At 36.3% G+C, this 25487-nt stretch overlaps 1 protein-coding gene across 3 annotated transcripts; it reads left to right on the top strand.

The window, feature by feature from the left end:
• The first annotated feature begins 26 nt into the window (after positions 1-26).
• ZFAND1 (zinc finger AN1-type containing 1) lies at positions 27-25371 on the top strand. Of its 3 annotated transcripts, XM_004276166.4 has the most exons (8): positions 61-130; positions 3004-3046; positions 4008-4047; positions 6448-6572; positions 6660-6751; positions 7532-7653; positions 24794-24949; positions 25040-25371. In XM_004276166.4, the coding sequence occupies exons 1-8, from the start codon at positions 76-78 to the stop codon at positions 25208-25210; spliced, it is 804 nt and encodes a 267-aa protein (XP_004276214.1). In that variant the 5' UTR covers positions 61-75; the 3' UTR covers positions 25211-25371. The 3 variants fall into 3 exon arrangements, with proteins under 3 accessions (XP_033295725.1, XP_004276214.1, XP_049556713.1); XM_033439834.2 differs by lacking the exon at positions 3004-3046 and having other exon boundaries at positions 27-130; XM_049700756.1 differs by lacking the exon at positions 24794-24949.
• The last annotated feature ends 116 nt before the right edge of the window (positions 25372-25487 follow it).

Raw genomic sequence — 25487 nt, 5'->3', positions numbered from 1 at the left:
ATTCCCAGCAGGCACCGCGCGAGCGACCTTGTCCCGCCCTGCCGCGGCTGTGGCCGCCTCTCGCGGCGCTGGGAGATGGCGGAGTTGGACATTGGGCGGCACTGCCAGGTGGAACAGTGCCGGCAGCGAGGTGATTCTGGAGCCCCTACCTCTGGTCGCGGGAGGGAAGGCCGTGGGGCGAGGCGGAGTCTGAGGAGGCAGGGCGGGCGTGTCCCTTGGGGGGGGGGGGGTCTGCCGTGACATGTGTTGATGCCCTCGGTGCCCATGTTTTTTGTTGCCCTTGAGCCTTTGGAAGAGGCTTATGGTCTCCTTGGAAGGGAGCCATGCGATTCCCAAAAACATACCTTGCAGTGTGAACTTTGATTTTCAAGTGCGCCTTGCCAAGTAGTCGCTTCGCGCCCACTCCTTTCTGATGAGCACGGGTAGGGAGGACGCTTCGGTCTGGGAATCGGGAGAGTTCCCTTCTGAACCTGCCACTGCGACCTCGGGCAAGCCACTTCTCTCCCAAACTTTTTGTTTGCTTATCTGTCAGAGCAAGGAGTTGGGTGAGATCAGTTTTTAACCTCATTTTCGCGGGCTGCTCAGGAGACGAGCCCTTAGCATTTCCTCCGGATGATCATTACGCTCTCTCAGCTCTGTCACTCTTTGATTCTGATTATCACTGATTCAGTAAACATTTACTGAGCACCTCTTTTGGTGCTGGGACCACATAAGGGTATAAAATATAGCCCTTTCCACAGAAAAGCTTTCAGGATAGTTAGGTGCTTTTTTAGAGCATTAGTAAGGTGATATTCTCTCTCCGCTGAACTGAGAGACCTTGTGATACACATAGCCCAACCTAATAGCCAGTGGTAGTGGGGTACAGGCCTTAGAAACATCTGTAGCAGGTATGTCCTGAAGCACTAGAGCCACACAGAATGCTCAGTCTTTGGTACCTGGCTTTCGCTCCAAATGGATGCTACCACATCTGGCTCATACTACATTGGGTGGCAAAATAGGTTTTATCTCCCATTGCAGCTACAGTCACTGGCAGCAGGTAGCCACCCGATCACTGTTGAGAAGGACTCTGGGGTTTAGCCCAGAATTAGTGGGAGTGCTACAGTTGATAAATGATACATGTTGTGTGTGGTGGGCAAAAGGACACAATCCCTGCTAGGTTATTGTTACTTTCAGCACTCTGATTTTTATCTTTCACCACGGGCTGTCATCTTCAGCCATTCAGCAGGCAAGAACCAATGTTTCCTTGCAGATCTTTCATGGGGAAGCTTAGCCAGTTGGGTTTTGACTGTAAGTTATATAATTCTGGTATACCTGATTATCTCTAGCAAGTCCATAATATCTACCATTTGTGACATAGTTCATCTTCCTTTCCAACTTCAGGTGTCTCTTAAAGTGTAAATACCTGAACTGAGGCAGGGTCTAGCTCTTTTGGACTAGTGGAGAGCAGTTAAGAGTTAGAATACGTTAAGTGAGTATCCTAAATTTCATTTAGCTTCTGGATGAATAGAAGGATGGTGTCAAGTGTTAGGAAATTATCTTGATATTAACTCTTACCCCTGGATTCTCTTGGTTTGCGTCTAATATTTAGTTGGTCACCAAAGTCTCAAAATAGTGAGCATGTACATTTTTCCAATTTGAAAGAGACATAAAAGTTTTGTAAAGTATCATATACTTCAGTTTCCTTCTCTTTTTGACAAATGTATACCTACTTTCTTGGTATGAAACAGATACTTACAGTATCATGCTTTCAGGACAACAGTGACAATGCATTAAGTTCGCTTTTCAGGTGAAGGAAGAACTATATTTGGGCCCTCTTGTCCCACAAGCAGAAACATCCAGCGGTCCCTTTGGGTTATAATAGGACCTCTTCTTTTTCTTTTAGGTTAAGATACTCTGTAGGGTGAGATATTTTGGGACAATAGTAACTTTCTCTAAAGTGCAGTGCTTTTTGTTTTCATTTTGTGAAAGTGGTGTGATTAGATATAGCCAGCCTCACTTGGCTGTATACTGTAATTTAATATGAGGTACACTGAAAACAATTTAGAGAAGAAATGATTGTATTCAGTGATTTATGGTCAATTGTCACATCTAAGAATGGATACTTTCATGTGCTTTCCAAAAATTCATTTCCTAACTTAGTTGTTACTTAGTCCTAACTTAGTTTTTCCTCAACAGCAAGGAAAGAAACAATTCAGGACTAAAGTTTGCGGTATCAATCAATCCATCCATTGAATTTCTGGAATTTCTTTGAACACATCTCTACCTAGTCACCACAGGATTTTTCTGAGTTGAGTGTATTCAGAACAAGTTAATTGCTATAATTATTCTTGTTAATTACAGGTATTGCCTTACTATTCTTATCTTTTACATGTATCTCATTTGGTTTTTACAATTACCCTGTGTAGTAGGTGTGGCATATAGCATAGATACATACACACATATATACATATGCACACAAACACAATATACTTATATCTATGTATATTTTTATGCATATTACCTAATAATAGAGCTTTGGTTTTGTATACATACACATACATACACTGTATACTATATATCAAATATATATATATACAATATGTTTGTATATAATCCAAAGCTCTACTGTTAAGTAACTTGCCTAGCATTGCTAGATTAGTAAGCAGTGGAATCAAAATTGAAACCTAGGATTGTCACTTCAAATGCAGGATTTTTGCATTATACAGTCCTCAGAAACAACACCTAGAAATCTGGGAAACAAACAGAAAACTCACAGGACTTTTTTTCTTTCTGGTTTAGCATGCTACAGCAAGTAACATTTATCTTCTGATAATCCCGTTACTTTCAAAGTGCTTGAGGTTGTGATGGCTTTTGTTTAACCACTGCTTGCTGCACTAGGATATTGTTCAAAAAGGAAAGTTCTCCTATAGCCATAGTTCAGTACTTTAAGATTCTTTTTACTTAAGAAAACTAAATCAAAATCAGTTACTGACCAGAACATATAACATTTCCCCTCAATTTTAGATTTTCTTCCATTTGTATGTGATGGTTGTTCAGGAATATTTTGGTAAGTTAAGTTTTTATGCTTTATTTGGGAGTAATTTTAGTGTTTATAATATGAGATTTATTTCTAAAAAGTAGAATGATTTAAAATAGTTTTTACTTTAGCCACTGATATCTGATATTCATTATAGTAATCACTTGGGGGAAAAAAATAGACTAGTCATAGACTCTGATTACTTGTACATATATGTGGCTAGTCTTTAAACTTTCCAGAAATGGGGTGATGTGTGTGATTTTTATGTAAAAGTCACATATATGTCTTTTAATCACAAGGAGAGAACATATCCACAATATAAAGGATATGGTAAAAAAAAATCCAGTTATGATTACTAGTCTTTATTTTAATTAATAAAATGAAAAGAGCCCAACCTTTATATTTCTTAAATTGAGTACTATACGTCCTTTGCACACACATCACATGTAAAGTAAAACCTGGGAACAAACAAGAATTTTGGAAAATGCATTTTCTTTTCAATTAAACTTTCAAGTATCAGGTATTTAATTTATTACATAGAGCACTGAAAGAATAAATTCTTTTCAGAAGATGATTCAGAAAGATTTATTAGAAGTAAATAAAAATAATGCATATTTTTAAGTCATTCAGAACTAGAACACTCCTTTGACATTTTATTACTGATTATTTTTGAGAAATAAAAGAATCAAAAGGGTCTGCATTTTCACACACCTTAAAGCACTCAAAGTAAAGGTAATTAAGAGTGGTGAATTTTTGTACTCATATTGAAGTTGAATAGTAGTTGGGTTTTAAAACTTTTGAGACTATAGATGCTCTGTCTTTTATTTATCTGTCATTTCAGTTTATTCTTATAGGCAGAGTTGTTAATGTAGTGTGAGTGTAGTTAATCTTAAGGATACTAACCATTAAAATATCTCAAATTACTGCAGTTATCTTTAAGTACATTATGTGATTACATTTAAATAAACACTTTTTTTTGTTGTTATTTAAGCCTTGAACACAGGAGCAGGGAGTCACATAGCTGTCCTGAGGTATGTTAATATCTCCCGGTAAAACATGTTTGTATTTATGTACTTTCATTCAGAATTTGATTCAATTTAATCCCAGTGTACCACAGATTAAAATTTGGCAGACTAAACTGATTATGTAAGAGGGTCTTACTTTATTTATATTATTTTTCTCAGTATGTTTTAACATAAAATAGTCTACTTGGTATTTATAAATTTTTGTTCTTATAATTCTTATTCCTTTGTACTTCATTTCTGTTTACATAGCCTGCTTATAGCTTTAGGCTCTATATTTATAAATACATAATGGAATTAACATCCTCATCATATAATCCTTCCAGTTTGCTTCACTGTTTCATTCATTTTCACTGGTGCCTGGTGTTAGGACTCTGTGGTAATACATTGTTCTGACTTCATCAGCCTTAGGTCATTAGGAGCAAACCTGTAGTCCAGCAAAATCTCCCTACCCTAATTTGGACCAAATCAAGAGATTAAAAAGGGCTGTTAAATAGAAGCCGAAATATCATCTTTATTACTGATAAAGAATAAGTTGAATGATATAGCTTAGTGTAGAGCCAAAAATGATATAGCTTAGTGTAGAGTCTGCAAAGGAAATCCAGAATTAGGTGGATTTGCCCACCAGTCACAGCAATGCTGCACCAGGTTAGGCTTCCAAGGAAAAAAAGAGCCTAATGTAATTTTCTCAAATTTGTAATCAGAGAAGTTGTTCCACCTCCCTTGGATCAGAGGTCAGCAGGAAGTTAAACTGAATTTACTCCATTTGGAAAGAAGCATTTACCTCACATTTTGCAGTTGATATTTATTCCTGCCCACCATTTACCAAACACTTTACTGAGTCTCTTGATTATAGAAAATTAAGGTTAAATGAGCTTCAGTCAAAATCTGGCCCTTTGAAGTTTTGGTGATTTATTTGAGGAAATAAAAATTAAGTAACATATTGGTATTATTCAGGATTACTTGGAAGGAAATACTCATATAGAGTCATATAGTAAACATATTCATGTTTGTTATACAGCTTGTAAATCTTCCCTGTGTTTTCATTTTTCTTATATGATTTGATTTCTATGAATGTCTCTCAATTAGATCTTATTAATTTAAAGGTGAAATAAAAATCTTCTACCTTTAGACCATTGGAATAAATTTGAAAAAATAGTTAAGAAGTTAATTCCAACAAGATGTAACTATCATTTATATAGAGGAATGCGCTTTGGTTATAGATTTCAAGCAATTACAGTTGACCCTTGAACAACATAGGTTTGAACTGTGTGGGTCCCCTTATACGTGGATTTTTTTCACTAGGTATGTACTATACAATGCATTGGATCTGCAGGTGCAGAACTGCAGATACGGAGAGCTGACTGTAAAGTTATACTTGGATTTTCAACTGCGTGGAGGTTTGTACCTCAGCCCCTGAGTTGTGCAAGGGTCTACTGAGTTCATTCAGTTCTAGAAACCTAGTTACTTAATACTCAAAATAGCCTGAGTGATCTGGACTTTTTTTTATCTCATAAAAGCTCTTTTTCCTCTGATGTAATATTTGCTAGTAATACAGTATTAAATACAAAATAAAGTATATCGTGTGGGACTTCCCTGGTGGCACAGTGGTTAAGAATCCACCTGCCAATGCAGGGGACATGGGTTCGAGCCCTGGTCCAGGAAGATTCCCACATGCTGTGGAGCAACTAAGCCCGTGCACCACAACTACTGGACCTGTGCTCTAGAGCCCACAAGCCACAACTATTGAGCCTGCGTGCCACAACTACTGAAGCCCACGCGCCTAGACCCCATGCTCCGCAACAAGAGAAGCCACTGCAATGAGAAACCTGTGCACCACAACAAAGAGTAGCCCCCGCTTGCCACAGCTAGAGGAAGCCCGTGCACAGAAATGAAGACCCAACACAGACAAAAATAAATAAATTAATTAATTAATTATTTTAAAAAAAGAATAGTATATCGTTGTGAAAACTGTCTTTAACCCTCTGTATCATAGAAAAACATATAATTTTAAGTGTTCTTTTACATGTATTTAAGCCTCTAAAACGAGTATAGAAAGTAGATATGACTTGCCATTTGAGGAGTGATGAGCTGATTACCTAAGCATATTATTATGGAGGCATCTTTGTGTAGTATGTTACAAAGTAGAAGACTAAAATTATGGAGAGTAACTGAGTAGTCATTTTAACTTGACTTAGAAGATAAATACACCACAGTAGGAAAACTGTGGAAATGTAGAGCAGTCAGCACAGTAATCATTTCTCACATGAACAATTTTTATAATCTATGTGAGAATGTGTGAGTTTCTCTTATAAGTTTAAGCAAAAATGATATGGATATCCAGAATAGATTGGTTGATTTGCTTTAAATGTGAAATATAATATCATGTCCCCCATTTTACATTTTCAGGTTACTGTAATTGAGAGACTGAAGTCAGATACACATACATCTTACCCATGCTCATTCAAGGACTGTGCTGAAAGAGAGCTTGTGCCAGTTATGTGTCCTTATTGTGAGAAGAATTTTTGCCTGAGGTGATCCCTGAGACCATTCAAACTCTGTATATCTGTTTAAGTCATATGCAAATACATGAACTAGTGTCACTCTTCTGTTGCTCATAGACATCGTCATCAGTCAGATCATGAATGTGAAGAACTGGAAATCCCTAAGTCTCGTATGGCTGCCACTCAGAAACTTGTTAAAGACATTATTGGCAAGTATCTAGAAAGCTTGTTTGTTGTTTCCCTACTGCTCTATACTCTATATGAGTTCCAGAGCCCTGCTTCTCGTGTCAGCTTGCCAGTTATGGAAGGTGTTGTTAGCAACCCTGATGGTTGTAACTTGCTATAGATTTTGATGACATTCTTGTGACAGTATTTCTCACAAGGCTTTCCAATGAAAATTTGGAAATTCTATGGAAATATCCTACCAGATGTTCTCTTTTGCTGGACCATTTATATCAGCTGGTTAACCATCTTGGCTAAAAATTGTATTCATGAGGCTGAAGTAGTGGTTTACATTCTTTAAAGACTAAAGTTTAAGCCCAGTCAGCTGTCCTATGAATGCTGCTGATATTCTGACATATGAGGAAAGAATGTATCTGTGATTTAGACCAGTCTGTCTGCTACCATGTTAGTTCAGCTGAATTTTCATTTTATATTAAGGGTGTTACTTTAAATTAAATTAAATTAATCAAATTAAAATCTTCTATAACCAAATCTTAAAATTCTCTGTAGAAGTGTTAGTGATTGCTCTGGATTAAATAGATTTAAGCTGGAAAGAGGCACATAACTTGTTTTTGATGTGGAAATCACTTAGGTCAACTCAGTGGTATTTTTCCATTGATCATACCTATAAAATGAATGTGGTCTCTGTATATCTCTGTAATATGTAATTCATGTACATTTCAGGGCCATAGTTAATAATAATAAAAATAAAACTCTGGAAAATGTAAAAGTTCTTATTTGCTTATATGCTTACACTTATTTCTTAGATTCCAAGAGAGGAGAGACAGCAAGTAAACGACGGAAAGGTGCAAAAAATAGTGAAACAGCTGCAAAGGTAGCATTGATGAAATTAAAGATGCATGCTAATGGAGATAAATCATTGCCACAGGTTGGTCTTAGAGATTTTAGAAAACAAAATGTTCTAAACATAGCTAGAGCTCCCTTTTTACTCTTCCCTCTCATTAAGTATGAGAACCTTATATGTATCATTTCTACTATTACATGGCATCAGTCTGCATAAATAATACATAGTTTTTATGAGTTTTTTTCACTTTATAGAAACAGCAGTAAACCATATGTATCCTTCTTCAACTTTTTTCTTTTACCCTTGGTATCATTTTTTAAAACTTTATCCATGCTGATACATTGAGTCTTGTTCATTCATTTTGATAGCTCACATTTTTCTGTAGTGTGAATATCCATTTATCCATTCTTTTAGTGAACACAATTCAGATTTCTTGTCCAAGTTGTTTGCTATTATAAACTGTTCAAAAGTGAACATCCATGTGTACTTGTAGGAACATTTCTCTAGGGCAGCTTCTTTAAAACTCCATATTGCCAATTACATTTTCTATAACAGTTCAGTACATATGTACATACATACATACCTTAACACAGTTTCAGTAAGTAACTGATGTGTATACCTTATGTGTATGTGTATTTTCTGATATTTTTTATTCTACTTTAAAGATTGTTGATTTTGTAGCCCCTGAAGGATTGAGACCATCAAATTGAAAAATGCTCCTCTAGGGAACATACCTAGAAATAGAAAAGCTGGATCATGGGGTTTGCTCATCTTCAGCTTTACTAGATATTTTCAACCTTTTTTTTTTTTTTAATAGATATTTATTGGAGTATAAGTGCTTCACAATACCGAGTTAGTTTCTGTTACACAACAAAGCGAATCAACCATATGCATACACATGTCCCCATATCCCCTCCCTGTTGAGCCTCCTTCCGATCCTCCCTATCCCACCCCTCTAGGTCATTGCAAAGCATGGAGCCAATCTCCCTGTGCTATGCTGCTGCTTCCCACCAGCCAACTATTTTACATTTGGTAGTGTATATATGTCGATGCTACTCTCACTTCACCCCAGCTTTGCCGTCCCACCCCGTGTCATTCAGTCCGTACTCTATGTCTGCCTCTTTATTCCTGCCCTGCAACTAGGTTCATCAGTACCATTTTTTTTTTTAGAGCCCATATATATGTGTTAGCATACGGTATTTGTTTATCTCTTTCTGACTTACTTCGCTCTGTATGACAGACTCTGGGTCCATCCACTTCACTACACATAACTCAATTTTGTTTCTTTTTATGGCTGAGTAATATTCCATTGTATATATGTGCCACATCTTCTTTATCCATTCATCTATCGATGAACATTTAGGTTGGTTCCATGTCCTGGCTATTGTAAATAGTGCTTCAATGAACATTGTGGTGCATGTCTCTTTTTGAATTATGGTTTTCACAGGGTATATGCCTAGTAGTGGGATTGCTGGGTCATATGGTAGTTCTATTTTTAGTTTTTTAAGGAACCTGCATACTGTTTTCCATAGTGGTTGTATCAGTTTACATTCTCACCAGCAGTGTAGGAGGGTTCCCTTTTCACCACACTCTTTCCAGCATTTATTGTTTCTAGCTTTTTTGATAATGGCCATTCTGACCAGTGTGAGGTGATATCTCATTGTAGTTTTAATTTGCATTTCTCTAATAATTAGTGATGTTGAGCATCTTTCTACATGCCTCTTGGCCATCTGTATGTCTTCCTTGGTGAAATGTCTATTTAGGTCTTCCGCCCATTTTTTAACTGGATTGTTTGTTTTTTTGATATTGAGCTCCATGAGCTGTTTGTATATTTTGGAGATTAATCCTTTGTCTGTTGATTCATTTGCAAATATGTTCTCCCATTCTGAGGGTTGCCTTTTGTCTTCTTGTTGGTTTCCTTTGCTGTGCAAAAGCTTTTAGCTTTTAAGTTTAATTAAGTCCCATTTGTTTATTTTTGTTTTTATTTCTTTTACTCTAGGAGATGAGTCAAAAAAGATCTTGCTGTGGTTTATGTCAGTGTTTTTCCTATGTTTTCCTCTAAAGTTTTATAGTGTCTGGCCTTACATTTAAGTCTTTAATCCAGTTGGAGTTTATTTTTGTGTAGAGTGTTAGGGAGTGTTCTAATTTCATTCTTTTACATGTAGCTGTCCAGTTTTCCCAGCACCACTTACTGAGAGGCTGTCTTTTCTCCATTGTATGTTCTTGCCTCCTTTGTCGTAAATTAGGTGCCCATATGTGCGTGGGTTTATCTCTGGGCATTCTATCCTGTACTATTCATGTAAATTCCTGTTTTTGTGCCAGTACCATACTGTGTTGATTACTGTAACTTTGTGGTATAGTTTGAAGTCAGGGAGCCTGATTCCTCCAACTCCGTTTCTCTTTTTCAGGATTGCTTTGGCTCTTCAGGGTCTTTTGTGTTTCTATACGAATTGTAAGATTTTTTGTTCTAATTCTGTGAAGAATACCATTGGTAGTTTGATAGGGGTTGCATTGAATCTGTAGATTGCTTTGGATACTATAGTCATTTTCACAATAGTGATTCTTCCAATCCAAGAACTTGGTATATTTCTCCATCTGTTTATGTCATCTTTGATTTCCTTCATCAGTGTTTTATAGTTGTCTGAGTACAGGTCTTTCGTCTCCTTAGGCAGGTTTATTCCTAAGTATTTTATTCTTTTTGCGCAATGGTAAATAGCAGTGTTTCCTTACTTTCTCTGTCTGATTTTTTATTGTTGGTGTATAAGAATGCCAGAGATTTCTGTGCATTAATTTTGTATCCTGCAACCTTTCCAAATTCATTGATTAGTTCTAGTAGTTTTCTGGTGGCATCTTTAGGATTTTCTTTGTATAGTATCATGTCATCGGCAAATAGTGACAGTTTTACTTCTTCTTTTCCAATTTGTATTCCTTTTATTTCTTTTTCTTCTCTGATTGCTGTGGCTAGGACTTCCAAAACTATGTTGAATAAGAGTAGAGAGAGTGGACATCTTTGTCTTGTTCCTGATCCTAGTGGGAATGCTTTCAGTTTTTCACCATTGAGTATGATGTTTGCTGTGGGTTTGTCATATATGGCCTTTATTATGTTGAGGTAGTTTCCCTCTATGCCCATTTTCTGCAGGGTTTTTATCATAAATGGGTGTTGAATTTTGTCTAAAGCTTTTTCTGCATCTATTGAGATGATCATACGGTTTTTATTCCTTAATTTGTTAATGTGGTGTATCACATTGCATGATTTGCATATATTGAAGAATCCTTGCATCCTTGGGATAAATCCCACTTGATCATGGTGTATGATCCTTTTAATGTGCTGTTGGATTCTGTTTGCTAGTATTTTGTTCAGGATTTTTGCATCTATATTCATCAGTGATATTGGTCTATAATTTTCTTTTTTTGTGATATCTTTTTCTGGTTTTGGTATTAGGGTGATGGTGCTTCATAGAATGAATTTGGAAGTGTTTCTCCCTCTGTAATTTTTTGGAAGAGTTTGAGAAGGATGGGTGTTATTAGCTCTTCTCTAAATGTTTGATAGAATTTGCCTGTGAAGCCATCTGGTCCTGGACTTTTCTTTGTTAGAAGATTTTTTTTTTAAATTTATTTATTTTATTGATTTATTTATTTTTTTGGCTGCGTTGGGTCTTCGTTACTGTGCGCAGGCTTTCTCTAGTTGAGGTGAGCGGGGGCTACTTTTCGTTGCGGTGCACAGGCTTCTCGTTTCGGTGGCTTCTCTTGTTGCAGAGTACAGGCTCTAGGCATGCGGGCTTCAGTAGTTGCAGCACGCAGCCTCAGTAGTTGTGGCTCGCAGGCTCTAGAGCACAGGCTCAGTAGTTGTGGCACACAAGCTTAGTTGTTCTGCAGCATGTGGGATCTTCCTGGACCAGGGTTCGAACCTGTGTCCCCTGCATTGGCAGGCGGATTCTTAGCCACTGCTCCACCAGGGAAGCCCTGTTGGAAGATTTTTAATTATGGTTTCAATTTCATTACTCGTGATAGGTCTGTTTATATTTTCTAATTCTTCCTGCTTCAGTCTTCGAAAATTGTACCTTTCCAAGAATTTGACCATTTCTTCGTGGTTGTCCATTTTATTGACATATAGTTGTTTGTTGTAGTCTCTTATAATCCTTTGTATTTCTGCATTGTCATTTGTGATTTCTCCTTTTTCATTTCTAATTTTATTTATTTGCTTCCTCTCCCTTTTTTTCTTGATGAGTCTGGCTAAGGGTTTATCAATTTTGTTTATCTTCTCAAAGAACCAGCTTTTAGTTTTATTGATCTTTGCTATTGTTTTCTTTGTTTCTATTTCATTTATTTCTGCTCTGATCTTTATGATTTCTTTCCTTCTACTGACTTTAGGTTTTCTTTGTTCTTCTTTCTCTAGTTGTTTTAAGTGTAGAGTTAGATTGTTTATTTGAGATTTTTCTTGTTTCTTGAGGTGAGATTGAATTGCTATAAACTTCCCTCTTAGAACTGCTTTTGCTGCTTTCCGTAGGTTTTGGGTCATTGTGTTTTCATTGTCATTTGTTTCTATGTATTTTTTAGCCTCCATGTATTTGTGTTTGTTGCAGTTTTTTTGCTATAATTGATTTCCAGTGTCATAACATTGTAGTCAGAAAAGATGCTTGATACGATTTCAATTTTCTTAAATTTTCCGTGGCTTGATTTGTGATCCAAGATGTGATCTATCCTGGAGAATATTCCATGTGCACTTGAGAAGAAAGTGTATTCTGCCACTTTTGAGTGGAATGTTCTGTAAATATCAATTAGATCCATCTGGTCTATTGTGTCATTTAAAGCTTGTGTTTCCTTATTTATTTTCTGTTTGGGTGATCTGTCCACTGGTGTAAGTGGGGTGTTGAAGTCCCGTACTGTCGTTGTGTTACTGTCAATTTCTCCTTTCATGGTTGTTAGCATTTGCCTTTGTATTGAGGTGCTTCTATGTTGGGTGCATAAACATTTATAATTGTTATATTTTCATCTTGGATTGATCCTTTGATCATTAGGTAGTGTGCCTCCTTATCTCTTGTAACAGTCTTTATTTTAAGGTCTATTTTATCTGATATGAGTATTGCTACTCCAACTTTCTTTTGAATTCCATTAGCATGGAATCTTTTTCCATCCCTTCACTTTCAGTCTGTATGTGTCCCTAGGTCTGAAGTGGGTCTCTTGTAGACAGCATATATATGGGTCTTGTTTTTGCATCCATTCAGCCAGTCTGTCTTTTGGTTGGGGCATTTAATCCATTTACATTTAAGGTTCTTATCAATATGTATTTTCCTGTTACCATTTTCTTAATTGTTTTGGGTTTGTTTTTCTGGGTCCTTTTCTTCTCTTGTGTTTCCCACTTAGGGAAGTTCCTTTAACATTTGTTGTAAAGCTGGTTTGGTGGTGCTGAATTTTCTTAACTTTTGTTTGTCTGAAAAGCTTTTGACTTCTCCATCGAATCTGAATGAGATCGTTGCTGGGTAGAGTAATCTTTGTTGTAGGTTTTTCTCTTTCATCATTTTAATTATATTCTGCCACTCCCTTCTGGCCTGCAGAGTTTCCACTGAAAACTCAGCTGATAACCTTATGGGGATTCCTTTGTATGTTATTTTTTGTTTTTCCCTTGCTACTTTTAATATTTTTTCTTTGAATTTAATTTTTGTTAGTTTGATTAATATGTGTCTTGGTGTGTTTTTCCTAGGGTTTATCCTATATGGGACTCTCTATGCTTCCTGGACTTGGGTGACTATTTCATTTCCCATGTTAGGGAATTTTTCCACTGTAGTCTCCTCGAATACTTTCTCAGACCCTTTCTTTTTCTCTTTGTCTTCTGGGGCCCCTATAATTTGAGTGTTGGTGTGTTTAGTATTGTCCCAGAAGTCTCTGAGATTGTCTTCAATTCTTTTCATTCTTTTTTCTTTATTCTGCTCCTTGGCAGTTATTTTCACCATTTTGCCTTCCAGCTCACTTATTTATTCTTCTGCCTCTGTTATTCTGTTATTGATTCCTTCTAGCGTATTTTTCATTTCGGTTATTGTGTTATTCATCTCTGTTTGTTTGTTCTTTAGTTCTTCTAGATCTTTGTTAAACAGTTCTTGTATTTTCTCAATCCGTGCTTCCGTTCTATTTCCAAGATTCTGGATCATCTTTACTATCATTACTCTGAATTCTTTTTCAGGTAGACTGCCTGATTTTTCTTCATTTATTTGGTCTTGTAGGTTTTTACCTTGCTCCTTCATCTGTGACATATTTTTTTGCCATCTCATGCTTTTTTTTTTAATGAGTGGAATTGTGTTCCAGTTTTACTGGTTGTTTGGCCTGAGGCTTCCAAGACTGGAGTTTGTAGGCTATTGGGTAGAGCTGGGTCTTGGTGCTGAGATGAGGAACTCTGTGAGCCCTCACTCTGATGAATATTCCCTGAGGTCTGAGGTTCTCTGTTAGTCCAGTGGTCCAGACTCGGAGCTCCCACTGCAGGATCTTCCGCCCAACCCCGTGCTCACAAATCAAGATCCCACAAGCCACGTGTGGTGGCAAAAAAAAGAGAACAATAACAAAGTAAAAAATAAAATTAGATTAGGAAACTAACAGATATGTTAGAAAGAATGTAAAAATAAAAATATAGATGAATCAACAACTGGAAGGTACATCAGTACTACAGTAGTAAAAAAGAGGAGGGAAAAGAAAAAAAAAAAAAAGAAGGAGGGGGAAGGCCTTGGCTGTGGAGAGTGGAGCCTAAGCAAGGATGAGGTTTGGGTGGTGAGCGGGGCCAATGCTCAGATCCCAAGGGCTGGAAAAGGCCCTGGGGGCTGTGGGGGTGGGGCTTAGGCTCAAGGAACAGAAGGGGCTCAGGCGTGCCTCCCACTCCTGGGCTCAGAGAGCAGGGGACTTCACCTGGGAGCCTAGCAGGCTTCCTGGGCTCCAGTGGGCAGAACAGACGCCCTCCTTTCCTCTCCTGCTCCTCTGGTCTGGGGTCTGGGAGGACCTCTACTGCCTGCCTCTCCTGATCTCCCTGGCCTCCTTCCTATGCCCCTAAGGACCCACGCAGCCTGTAGTGGGCTTGGAGAGCAGGGGATTGGCCTGGGAGCTTAGCAGGCGAGTGGGCGGGGCAGTCACCCTCTGTTCCTCTCCCGCTCCTCCCGGAGGGCCCCTTCCGCCTGCCTCTTCTGATCTCCCTGGCCTCCCTCCTATACCCTCAAGGACCCACGTGGCCTGTAGTGGGGTTTGGAGGGCGGGGGACCAGCCTGGGAGTTCAGAGGCTCCCTGTGCCCGAATGGGCAGGACAATTGCCCTCTGCTCCTCTCCCGCTCCTCCTGGATGGCCTCTCCCGCCTGCCACTCCTGATCTCCCCAGCGTCCCTCCTATGCCCCCAGGACCCTCATGGCCTGGATGGGGCTTTGTGTGTGTGTGGGTGGGGACCAGCTTGGGAGCTCAGCAGGCTCCCCGGCCCCGTGGGCCAGGCTGTCGCCCTCTGCTCCTCTCCCACTCTTCCCAGAGAGTCTCTCCCACCTGCCTCTCCTGATTTTCCCAGCCTCAAGGGTGCTGGTCTTGTCTGGCTTCCACTTCTCCTCCTTCCTCGGTCCCCCTACATCCTACTGGTTCACTCTGTGTTTCCTCCCATCTCCTTGGGGGTTAAAGTCCCCCACCAGTGGCTGACAGGTGCCCTAGTTGTGGGGAGATGCTAACTCCACATCTTCACGCACTGCCATCTTGCCTTCTCTCCTCCTTGTCAACTTTTTATTTTAAGTAGTTGTACAAATTTATCTCCTTCTTGTAGTGTCTGAGAGTTTCAGTGTTTCTTGCCACCGTAGGGTATTATTCATTGTTACCAATCTGATAGATGTGAAATGATACTTCAGTTGAATTAAATTAAATTTAATTTAAATTAAAGTTGAATTTCCCTGTGACTAGTGAGGTTCAGCTACTTTGCATATGTTTATTGGATATTGGGCTTTCTTTTGTGAATTATTTGTTCATATCCTTTGCCCATGTTTTCTGTTGGGTTGTGGAACTTTTAGAAAGGTTTATAAAAGTCTATATATTCTGAATTCTAATCTTTTTTTGATTAAGTATGTTACACAAATCTTCTCTCAGTCTGTAGCTTGTCTTCACTTTGCTTTTGATCTCTTTAGTAATTCAGACTTTCTAAATTTTAATACACTCAAATTTATTAATGATTTCATTAAGATTGTACTTTTAAAAATGTTATTTTCTTACATTTTCCTTTAAAAGTTTTATTTTATATTTTTGTTTAGCTCTTTATTCCAACTGGAATTTAATTGTAAGTAAGTAGAGGTAGAGATTTCTTCCTTCCCCTCCCCACCCAATGGGTTACCTATCGTTGTAACATAAGATATTGAAGCGTTCATCCTTGTAATGACATTTCTGTCATACACCAGATTCTTTTGTATATGTGGGACTAGTCTGGGGATCTCAGTTCAGTTCCTTTGGTCTGTTTGTCTCTCTTTGCATTAATTTAAACTGTCTTAATTATAATAGCTTTATAATAAGTAGGACAATCCTCTCCACCTCATTCTTTGCTTTCAACTGTGTCTATTCTTGGCCATTTATTCTTTTGTAAAAATTTCAGGATCACTTTGTCCTGTTCTGTTAAATGGTGATTTTGATAGAAATTGTGCTGAATTTAAAATTAGAGACAGTTGACATCTTTAAAATTTCACTCTTCCCATTCATCTCCATGGTCTATCCAACTTTATTTAGGTCTTCTTTTATGTCTTTAAGGAACATCCTATAATGCTTACCATACATATTTTATATGTCTTTTCTTAGGTTTGTTCTTAGGCTCTTCATAATTTTTGCTGCCATTGTAAATGGTAATTTTTTTTAATTAACATTTTTCTAATTGTTTATTCCTGGTTGTTTTATAATGCCCTTCCATCCAGCAAATAGACTCTAATAGTTCCCATAGTTTATAGATTTCCTGGCTTGTTTTCTGTGCAGTCACATCTTCTGCAAATGACAATTTTGTGAGTTGTTTTTTTTCAAATTTGCTTTTCTCTTGCTCTTCCACCTTCTCATTATTATTTGTGTTAGTGCATTGGCTGAAATTGCCACAATAATGTTGAATAATATGAGTGATAGCAGGCATTTTCATCATATTTCTGACTTTTAATGCAAATTATTCTAAAGTTTTGTCATTAAATATTATATTTGCTGTAGATTTTTGATAGTAGCCTTCCTTAGGTTAACAATATTTTTCTATTCCTAGTTTTCTAGGAATTTATATCAAGAATAGATATTAAATTTTGCTGTAATTTTTTCCCTCCATCTAGTAAGATGATTATGTTGAGTTTTTTTTCCTTATCAATGTGGTAAATTTCATTGATCAATTTTTTTTGTTGTGAATCACCCACATATTCTGGGATAAACCAGTTCACTCTGGTATATAATTCTTTTAAAATGTGCTGCTAATCTGATTTACTAATATATTATTTAGTGTTTTGTCTTCACATTAGTAGCCAACAAATAAAATTAGTTGAGTAGCTTTCCCTCTTCTATTCTTTGAAATATTTGGGTATTATTTGTTCTTGAAGGTTTGGTAATGGTTGTTATAACTTTCAGATTTGTTCCCTTTTTTTTTTTTTGTGATACACGGGCCTCTCACTGTTGTGGCCTCTCCAGTTGCGGAGCACAGGCTCCGGACGCGCAGGCTCAGCGGCCATGGCTCACGGGCCCAGCCGCTCTGCAGCATATGGGATCTTCCTGGACTGGGGCACAACCCGTGTCCCCTGCATCGGCAGGCAGACTCTCAACCACTGCACCACCAGGGAAGCCCTGTTGCCTTTTTTTGAGGGGAGAATTTTGAATACTATTTTAATGTATTAAATAGTTCTTGGCTTATTTGGGTACTCTATGTCTTCTGAAATATATTTTGGTAAATAACATCTTTCTTAAAAATTTCTGTTTGATGTAGATCTTTCAGTTTATTGTTATAAAATTGTTCAACTTATTTTCTTATGTTCCTAAATCTCTATTGTGTCTTTCATTAGTCATTCTTAATATTTTTCATTCGTACTTTTCTTTGATTTCCCCTTGAACAGTCTTGCTAGAGGTTTGTGTTTACTTTTTAAATTTATATTTTAGTTTCTTCAAAGAATCATGTTTTGGTTTTATTGACCTCTCTATTGTTTCTTTGCTTTCTGCTTCGCTAATTTTGCTCTTATTATTTTTTTTCTGCTTTGTTTACATTCTCTCTGATGTTCTTTTTCTAACTTCTCACACTGAATAATGAACTTGCTTATTTCAACCTACTTGTTAGGTGTATTTCTTTTTTTTTGGTAACTTTATTTTGATACAGTTTCAAACCAAAAAGTTGCAAGAATAGTACAAAGAATATTTTCATATTTGTTACCCAAATATACCAGTTATTTACATTTTGTCCTGTTTGTTATTTCATTTGCATTCTCTCTCTGTCCATATGTATATGTGTGTGCATACTTACTAATTTTTGTTTGGCTTGATGTATCAGTTTCTGAAACAGATGGTATCAAAATCCCACTGTAGCTGTGGTTTTGTCAGGTTTTTTATTCCTGTAACTCTAATAGTTTTGCTGAGTTGTATATTGTCAGATACATTGAATTTCTTCATCATTATGTCTTCTTTATGAATTTTGCCTTAAATCCAGTTTTGAATTATAATAATATTGTTTCATTACCTTTCTTTTGATGAATAGTTAACTATTATGTCTTTATCCCTTTATATTCAACTTTTCTTGTTGTTTTATTTTTAGGGTGTTTCTTGTAAGCAGCATGTAGCTGGACTTTGTTTTTTTAATCCAATTTGATAGTATCTTTCTTTTATAGGTGAGTTGAACCCAATTATATTTATTATGATCACATGTATTTGAATGTATTTCTTCCATCTTATGTTTTTTGCTAATCATCCTTTTCCTTTTATTATTTATTTCTCTCCAGTCATTTTTTGTATCGACTGAATTTTCTGTATTCCCTTTCTGCTGGTTTAGAAACCATTGATTATAGTCTTCTTCTTTGCATATCCTTAATATTTCTTTTTTGAAAACTTCTTTGTTTTTAAAATTATAAAGATACATACTTTCAACAAGGGTAACTTAAAAAAATTGTATAAAGGAAAAAAACTAAACACACCCTCCTGTGCTCATGTCCATCTCAACTGAGGATGGTTTTGCCCCCTTGGGGACATCTGACAATGTCTAGAGACATTTTTGGTTGTCACAACTGGGCATGGGGGTGCTGCTGGTATCTAGTGGGTAGAGGCCAGGGATGCTGCTAAATGTCCCACAGTGTACAGGACAGCACCCACAGGAAAGAATTTTCTGGTCTAAAATGTCAATAGTGACATAGTTGAGAAGACCTGCTCTAAAGTATCCAAAAATATTATTCACATTACTTTGCAATTCTTTTATTACTTAAAACATAATAGCAAAAACTTCTATAGCACTAACTTTGTTCCAGGCCCTCTTCTATCACATTTAATCCTCACAACAGGCTTGTGAAATATGTACTATTATCTCTGCCTAATAGAAAAGAAAACTGAGGCACAAAAAGGTTAAGTAACTTGGTAGTAACACAGCTAGTAAGTGGAGAGCTGCAAATTGAAACCAGGGAGACTGCCTCAGAAACCATGTTCTCAACACACCTAACACTTTATCTTGGAGCATGCAGGTCTATAGATAGAACTTCTTCCCCTGTATCATTAATATTTGTGTGTGTTTATACATATATGTACTGACACATTTATATATATGTACGCACCCATGTATATATGTGCATATACATGTGTATAATTTTACATAAATGAAAATGGCTATTGGTATATGCATACAAAGACATAAAGAGTGTTTTAGGGTCATTATTTCATAAAAATGGCATGATATTCCTTTAGTTAGCACTTTTTTTGGAATACGTGCTATATATCAGGTTCTGGGGATACAACAGTAGGTAAAACAAACCTGGGGATACAACAGTAGGTAAAACAAAGTCCCTGCCCATATGAAGTTTATATTCCAGTAGGATGAGACCGCTATTAAATATATACTACAATTTCAGACGGTGATTAAGCCTATGGATAAAAATAAAGCCCACTTCAGGTAGGTAAGATATCCTTTTATCTCTATATATTCTTCTTATGAATGCCTAACAGAAATTCCCCCAAGGGAACTGGTATGGTTCTAAATCATTTTCTTTAAAAGCTTGGATAATTTTCCAAGTGGTGTGGATCTACTGTGACTTATATCACCATTTTCCTATTGATGAACATTCACTTCCGTTTCCAGTTTTGGCAACTGTGCTAAGAAGTTTCCTATTTCTGTGAGATAAATTCCCTGGAGTGTGTTTTCTGGGTCAAAGGGTATGTGTATTTTAAATCTTAATAGATGTTGCCAAGCTACTTTACAAAGTTGAAACAATTTACATTTCTACCATCAGTAATTATAATAGTCAACTTTTATTGACTGATTGCACTATGCCAAGCATTGTTTTGTGGCTCTAGATTTTTATCTCCCTTAGTACTCATGACTGTCATGTGATATATTATTATCCTCATTTCACAGATTAGTAATCTGAAGTGAAATGCTGTTAAGATCACTCACGTGGTCAGAGCCTGCCATTCTACCCTGTTTATTATTATACTGCCTCTTGTGGCCATACATGAGAGTACCTTTCCCCTCCAGTGGTTTCCAGTAGTTATCTTTTAAAATGTATTCCAGTCTAATGGCTGTGAAAAGATATTTCCTGATTGCTTTAATTTGCATTTCCTTGACCACTGTTCAGTTTGAGCATCTTTTGTTATGTTCATTGGCCATGTATGATTGCTCTTCCTTGAATTGCCCATGCATATCCTTTGATCATTTTTCTTTTAGGTTGTTATTTTTATTTCATTTATATTTTGTTTGGTCAACTATGGAAACTCTTGGAGTAGAATGGATATTAATCCTTTATCTATAATCAATCCGCTTTGGAATCTTTTTTCAAAATCTGTCACATCTTGATTTTACTTAGGTATCTCATTGACATATAAGGATTCTAAATTTTTCTAAGGTCTGTCTTTCATTTCTGTTTTCTTAGGGTTTTCATTTTTTTATCTGTCTTTAATAGATCTGGAATTTGATTTTAGCATATGATACGAGCTAAGGACCCAATTTTATTTTCTTCCAGTTGATTAGCTAGTTTCTGCCAACCAATTAAAGAATTCATCTTTGTCCTATTGAATTGAAATACCAAATATCACCTTCATGATAAGTTTAAAATTTATTTTTACTAGATCAGTTTTTGGATTTCCTATTCTATTCCATTCATCTATTTCTTATTCATATGTTAATACCAAGTTGATTTGATATAATAACTTTATAGAATGTTCTAATATATGATAATGTAAGTCCCATCCATATTTTTCCATAGTTTTTCTTAGCAGTTTTTTTTTTTGCTTTATTCATCCATATGAACCTTGTGATTATTATATACAATTTTTTTTTAATCTCTCGGGATTTTCATGGTTGTCATAATGGGACAAGGTTGTAAGTGACAGACTCCAGCAGATACTGTTCAAGAATATAGCCTCTTTGAAGGTCAAAATGTAGAAACTGAAAGAAATCATTGTAAAAAGCAAGAGAGAACACAACATGGTTTTAGGCAGAAATGTGGCTTCTCATATCTTTCAAAGTTTCCCACAAGGATGTTGGCTGTGAATAATAGTGCGTACAGGAAGTGAGAAATCTGCCATTTATGAGAAGCCTGATTTGCCATTCTCAGGAGGATTTTATTACCCAGTTGGCGTCTTCCTTTTGATTCTGGGGATTCTGGCTCCTTCCCTACCCACAAGGTGCAAGTAACTGAGGCAAAACCTCCTTGATACATTATCAAGTGATTTCTGTGAAGTTGGTGAAGTAAAATTCAACTTCCCTGCAGCATCTATTAACAAGTCCTGACTGAGGATCATTCCTGAAGGATTCTCTGAATTTGCATTATATGATATATATTAATTTTGAGAGAAATGACATTTTTATGACATCATCTTCCTATCTAAGAACTTTACGTCTTCTCTTTTAGATCGCATTTTATTGCCTTCTGTAACATTTTATATTTTTCTTCATTTAAGTCTTATTACTCCTTGCTTATTTTCATCTCTAATTATCTTATGGGTTTTCTTTTCTTTGTGAATAGAATATTTCCCTTTACCTCTATTCCTAGTACTTACTGTTAATATAGAAGAAAAAGGTCTTGAATTCTGTATATTCATCTTATTCAATCACATCGCCAAATTCTTCTATTTATTTTAAAAGTTGTTTTTGTTTTTTTTTTGCCTTTGACTTCCTAGGTATACAATCACATCCCATTGACAAGTAGCTTAGTTTTTATTTTTCAATAATTATATTAGTTATTTCATTTTCTTGTATTATATTATCTATAATCTTCAATATAATGTTTTGTAATAATAGTGATAATAGGCATGTGCTTACCTTTAAAATTTTTAACATGTATAATTAAATACCAATTCTTCTCTCAAAATCTAAAGTTACTTGGTATTGTATCCTCTTGAATAAGACAAAGAGTTTGACATGGCTTTATGCGGTTGAATATCTTCCGTCCCATCATCTTCGTTCACACATGATTATTTTTAAGTCACTTGCTATTTAAATTTACCAATATATTTTTTGTTTCTTTTTTCCTTAAGACTCACTTTTATTTTGGCTAAAGTCCATTCTTTAGCAGTTCATTCATTAAGAGTCTTTGTTGGTAAACTCTTTCAGTCTTTTGTTTGTCAGAAACTGCCCTAATTTTCCCTCACTTGAGCTGGATTATCTGTTAGATTCTCTCAACCCTGAATATACTATTCATTGGCTTCTTTTGTCTATTGTTCAGGAAACTTGTGCTGTAGATCTTATTCTTGTTGCTTTTTGGGTAATTTTTCTTTCTTTTTTTTGTGTGTGTAGCTTTTAAGATTTTATCTATGATATTTTCCAGTTTCAGTGCAATGTTGCTAGGTGTGGATTTGTTTTAATTACACAGCTTGACCCTTGAGATAGATTTTAAAATCTGACTTATCTCTTACTCTTGGAAAATTATTATTTTCTTTCTGAATATTACTTACTTTTCTTCTCTTCTGAAACTCTTACTAGACATATTTTAGAGATTTGTAATTTCTATCTTTATGTCTATTTGTGCTGCCTTCTAGATGACTGCTTCAATCCATCTTCCAATCAATTAAACCTTTTTATTGAAGATTATAGAAATTTAGTGTGCTTGAATTTCTTATTTCAGAAACAGTATTCTTAGGTTTTTATATTTCTAATTGGATCTTCATAGCTTTTCCTGTTTCATTTCTGCCTGTTTCAGTTTTACAATTTTCTGTTCCATTTTTATGAATATTATTCTTTATCTCCTTGTACATTCTAAATAACTTTTATAAATGTCTTTTTCAAGTTTATTTAGTTTCACCTGCTCAGAATAAGTTAACCTTTGATTTGTTTTGAAATTTCGGCATACAGCTTCTGCATGTTCGTGTTGAGTAGGAGTTTCTTTCTGTGTCTCTCTTACTGTTTTCACTCACCTCTCCCTGCTAGCAGTCTCACATTTTCTTCCACAGGCCCACCTACCCATGACCTCTATTCCAAACCCAAGTTTGAGATTGACACTTTGTGCTTCTGTTCTATGAAGATTTTCAGATTATTACAGATCCATTTACTGAGCTGGAAGGCTTTGGCTTTGTTCACTGTCAAGAGGTTATATCTGTGCTTTTCTGCCTCCCTGTATATCGGATTTTGTAAGCAACAGCCTACATCAACATTCAACAGTAACTTCTTAAGCCTCCTTTCCTGGAGTGCACGTCCCACACAAGCTCCTGCTTTCAATCAGTGAGCCGGACGTAGGTGCCCCATCACCATGTGACACTGTTATTTCCTGTTAACCCAAAAGCTCTTCCTCTTCTGGAGCCTTGAAAGCCTGTGGCTCAGCCTGCCTACTGTCACTTTGCCTTTCTGTTTCATTTTTGGATACTCAGAATTATTTATTTTTTTACTTTTAGGTGAGGGTATATCTTTTTAAATTTCTCTTTCAGATTAATGCTCTTGTTGCTGTGTTTTTGGAGCAAGGACTACGAGGTTATAGAGTTGGCCCAAAGCTTGAATTTCCAATGATTTCTTATTTTTCTTTTAATACTTGTTCTCTGTAATAATGCACTCCACTGGTCTCTAACAAATCTAAATTCCTTAGTGCTGAGATAGAAATTGTGTTGAATCTATTATTTCTTAGAATAATTGTGATCTTTCCCTACAACTTAGGGATCCTCCAGTTATGCTGAAATATTTACTGTAGCAGGAATTGGTCTGTAAAGCCAGCACTTCTTTAAAGCGATTTTAGGAAGAAGGGAAAATCAGAAGCCAATACCTTTGCTCCTCTTCTTGTTTTCTACATTTGTTAATTTTGCAAGAAAGTACAATATAAAGGAAGCATACAGGGTATAGAATACTGGAGGAACCATCTCCAGATTTCTGCATCTTTCTCTTTTGTTGATATGGTGCTTGTCTAGCTTTTTTTTTTTTTTTTCGTTTCTTTGTTTTCGAAAGCCCTGCTGTCTCTAAATATGTAGTGAGGTCTTTCAGGTGAAAAGAAATGTTATATGTCTCAGGAATCTTTTAATTGTAAGTGACAGAAACTTGACAGAAACCAACTAGCTTACTCAAAACAATTTTTCTTTTTCTCACATAATGGGGAGTGCTGCACTGATCTGGTCTCAAGGTATGACTGAATTCCAGGACTCAAATGCTGTTGAAAGAGGCCATCTCTTTCCTTGACTTCTCTTTCTGGGAGTTAGACTCACTGTTTTTCATTTGAGGAAACTTTTCCACATTGGTTCAGGAATGGCTGAGAGGCATGGAGGATAGCTGCAGGCAACCTCAGGTTTAATTCAGCAAGACTTAAAAAAAACTCTGGAAAAATATTGCTCCTCCCTGCCCCCAGGTTTTGAATGTAAAATCCCAGGAAAGGACCTTGATTGGCCTAATGTAGGTCACATGCCTATTTTTTCATAGATCATCCTGACTAGGGTCTTAGATCCTCTGCCCATGCATTTAGGTGGATGCTGGGGTTCTATGATTGTATTCCCACTAGAAGTTGTATCATTAGAGGGTAATCCTTCTCTGACCAGGAGAAGAGAGGAAGAAATGTCACCAGACAAAAACAGATGTCCATTTCATGTATATAATCTGTATTTTAACTTTTTATTTTTACAGACGGAAAGAATTTACTTTCAGGTTTTCTTACCTAAGGGGAGCAAAGAGAAGAGTAAGCCAATGTTCTTTCACCAGCAGTGGAGCATTGGAAGGGTCATAGACTTTGCAGCTTCTTTAGCCAGTCTTAAAAATGACAATAACAAATTAACACCTAAGGTAACAACAGGTTATAACTTCTTCCCTAAAAGTTTTAGAATACTCTATAAAGCACGTTTATTACATTATGATGTATCTCTCTCTTAACAGAAATTGAGATTATGTCACAGTACCTCAGGAGAAGCCTTACCCTTGGATCATATTTTGGAAACCTGGATTGCTAAGGAGGATTGTCCTTTATACAATGGTGGAAGTATTATCTTGGAATATCTGAATGATGAAGAACAGTTTTTAAACAATGTTGATTCTTACTTGGAATAGTCATTCAGCAAGTCAAGCTAGAAATCACGAGGAAAATTCATTGTTAATCAAATTCTTTTACTACAAATACTATGTATTTTTTATTTTTAAAACTTGCTTTTTATTTCATATTATGTCATAATTTACATTATCAGTCTTCTATTAAATTAGATTTGAATTTTTGTGTTTTCAGGTTTAACTATGAACTGACATTTAGCAAATTCTCTTATCTAATTAACTTTTATAAGGTTATGCTATAATAACAACAACAAAGATATATTTCTCATTTGGTTAATGT

Source organism: Orcinus orca, chromosome 17 (assembly GCF_937001465.1).
Source record: "Orcinus orca chromosome 17, mOrcOrc1.1, whole genome shotgun sequence".
Taxonomy (NCBI): Eukaryota; Metazoa; Chordata; class Mammalia; order Artiodactyla; family Delphinidae; genus Orcinus; species Orcinus orca.
Note: the sequence above shows the minus strand (reverse complement) of the source record. Positions and strands in the feature narration are given on the sequence as shown.

Bases quoted from the DNA above. Each gene is read 5' to 3' on its own strand.
- ZFAND1 (XM_004276166.4), top strand. From the start codon at position 76: ATGGCGGAGTTGGACATTGGGCGGCACTGCCAGGTGGAACAGTGCCGG. The intron at 6,573-6,659 runs GTGATCCCTGAG...TGTTGCTCATAG, and splicing joins GAGAAGAATTTTTGCCTGAG to ACATCGTCATCAGTCAGATC. The intron at 7,654-24,793 runs GTTGGTCTTAGA...TTATTTTTACAG, and splicing joins GAGATAAATCATTGCCACAG to ACGGAAAGAATTTACTTTCA.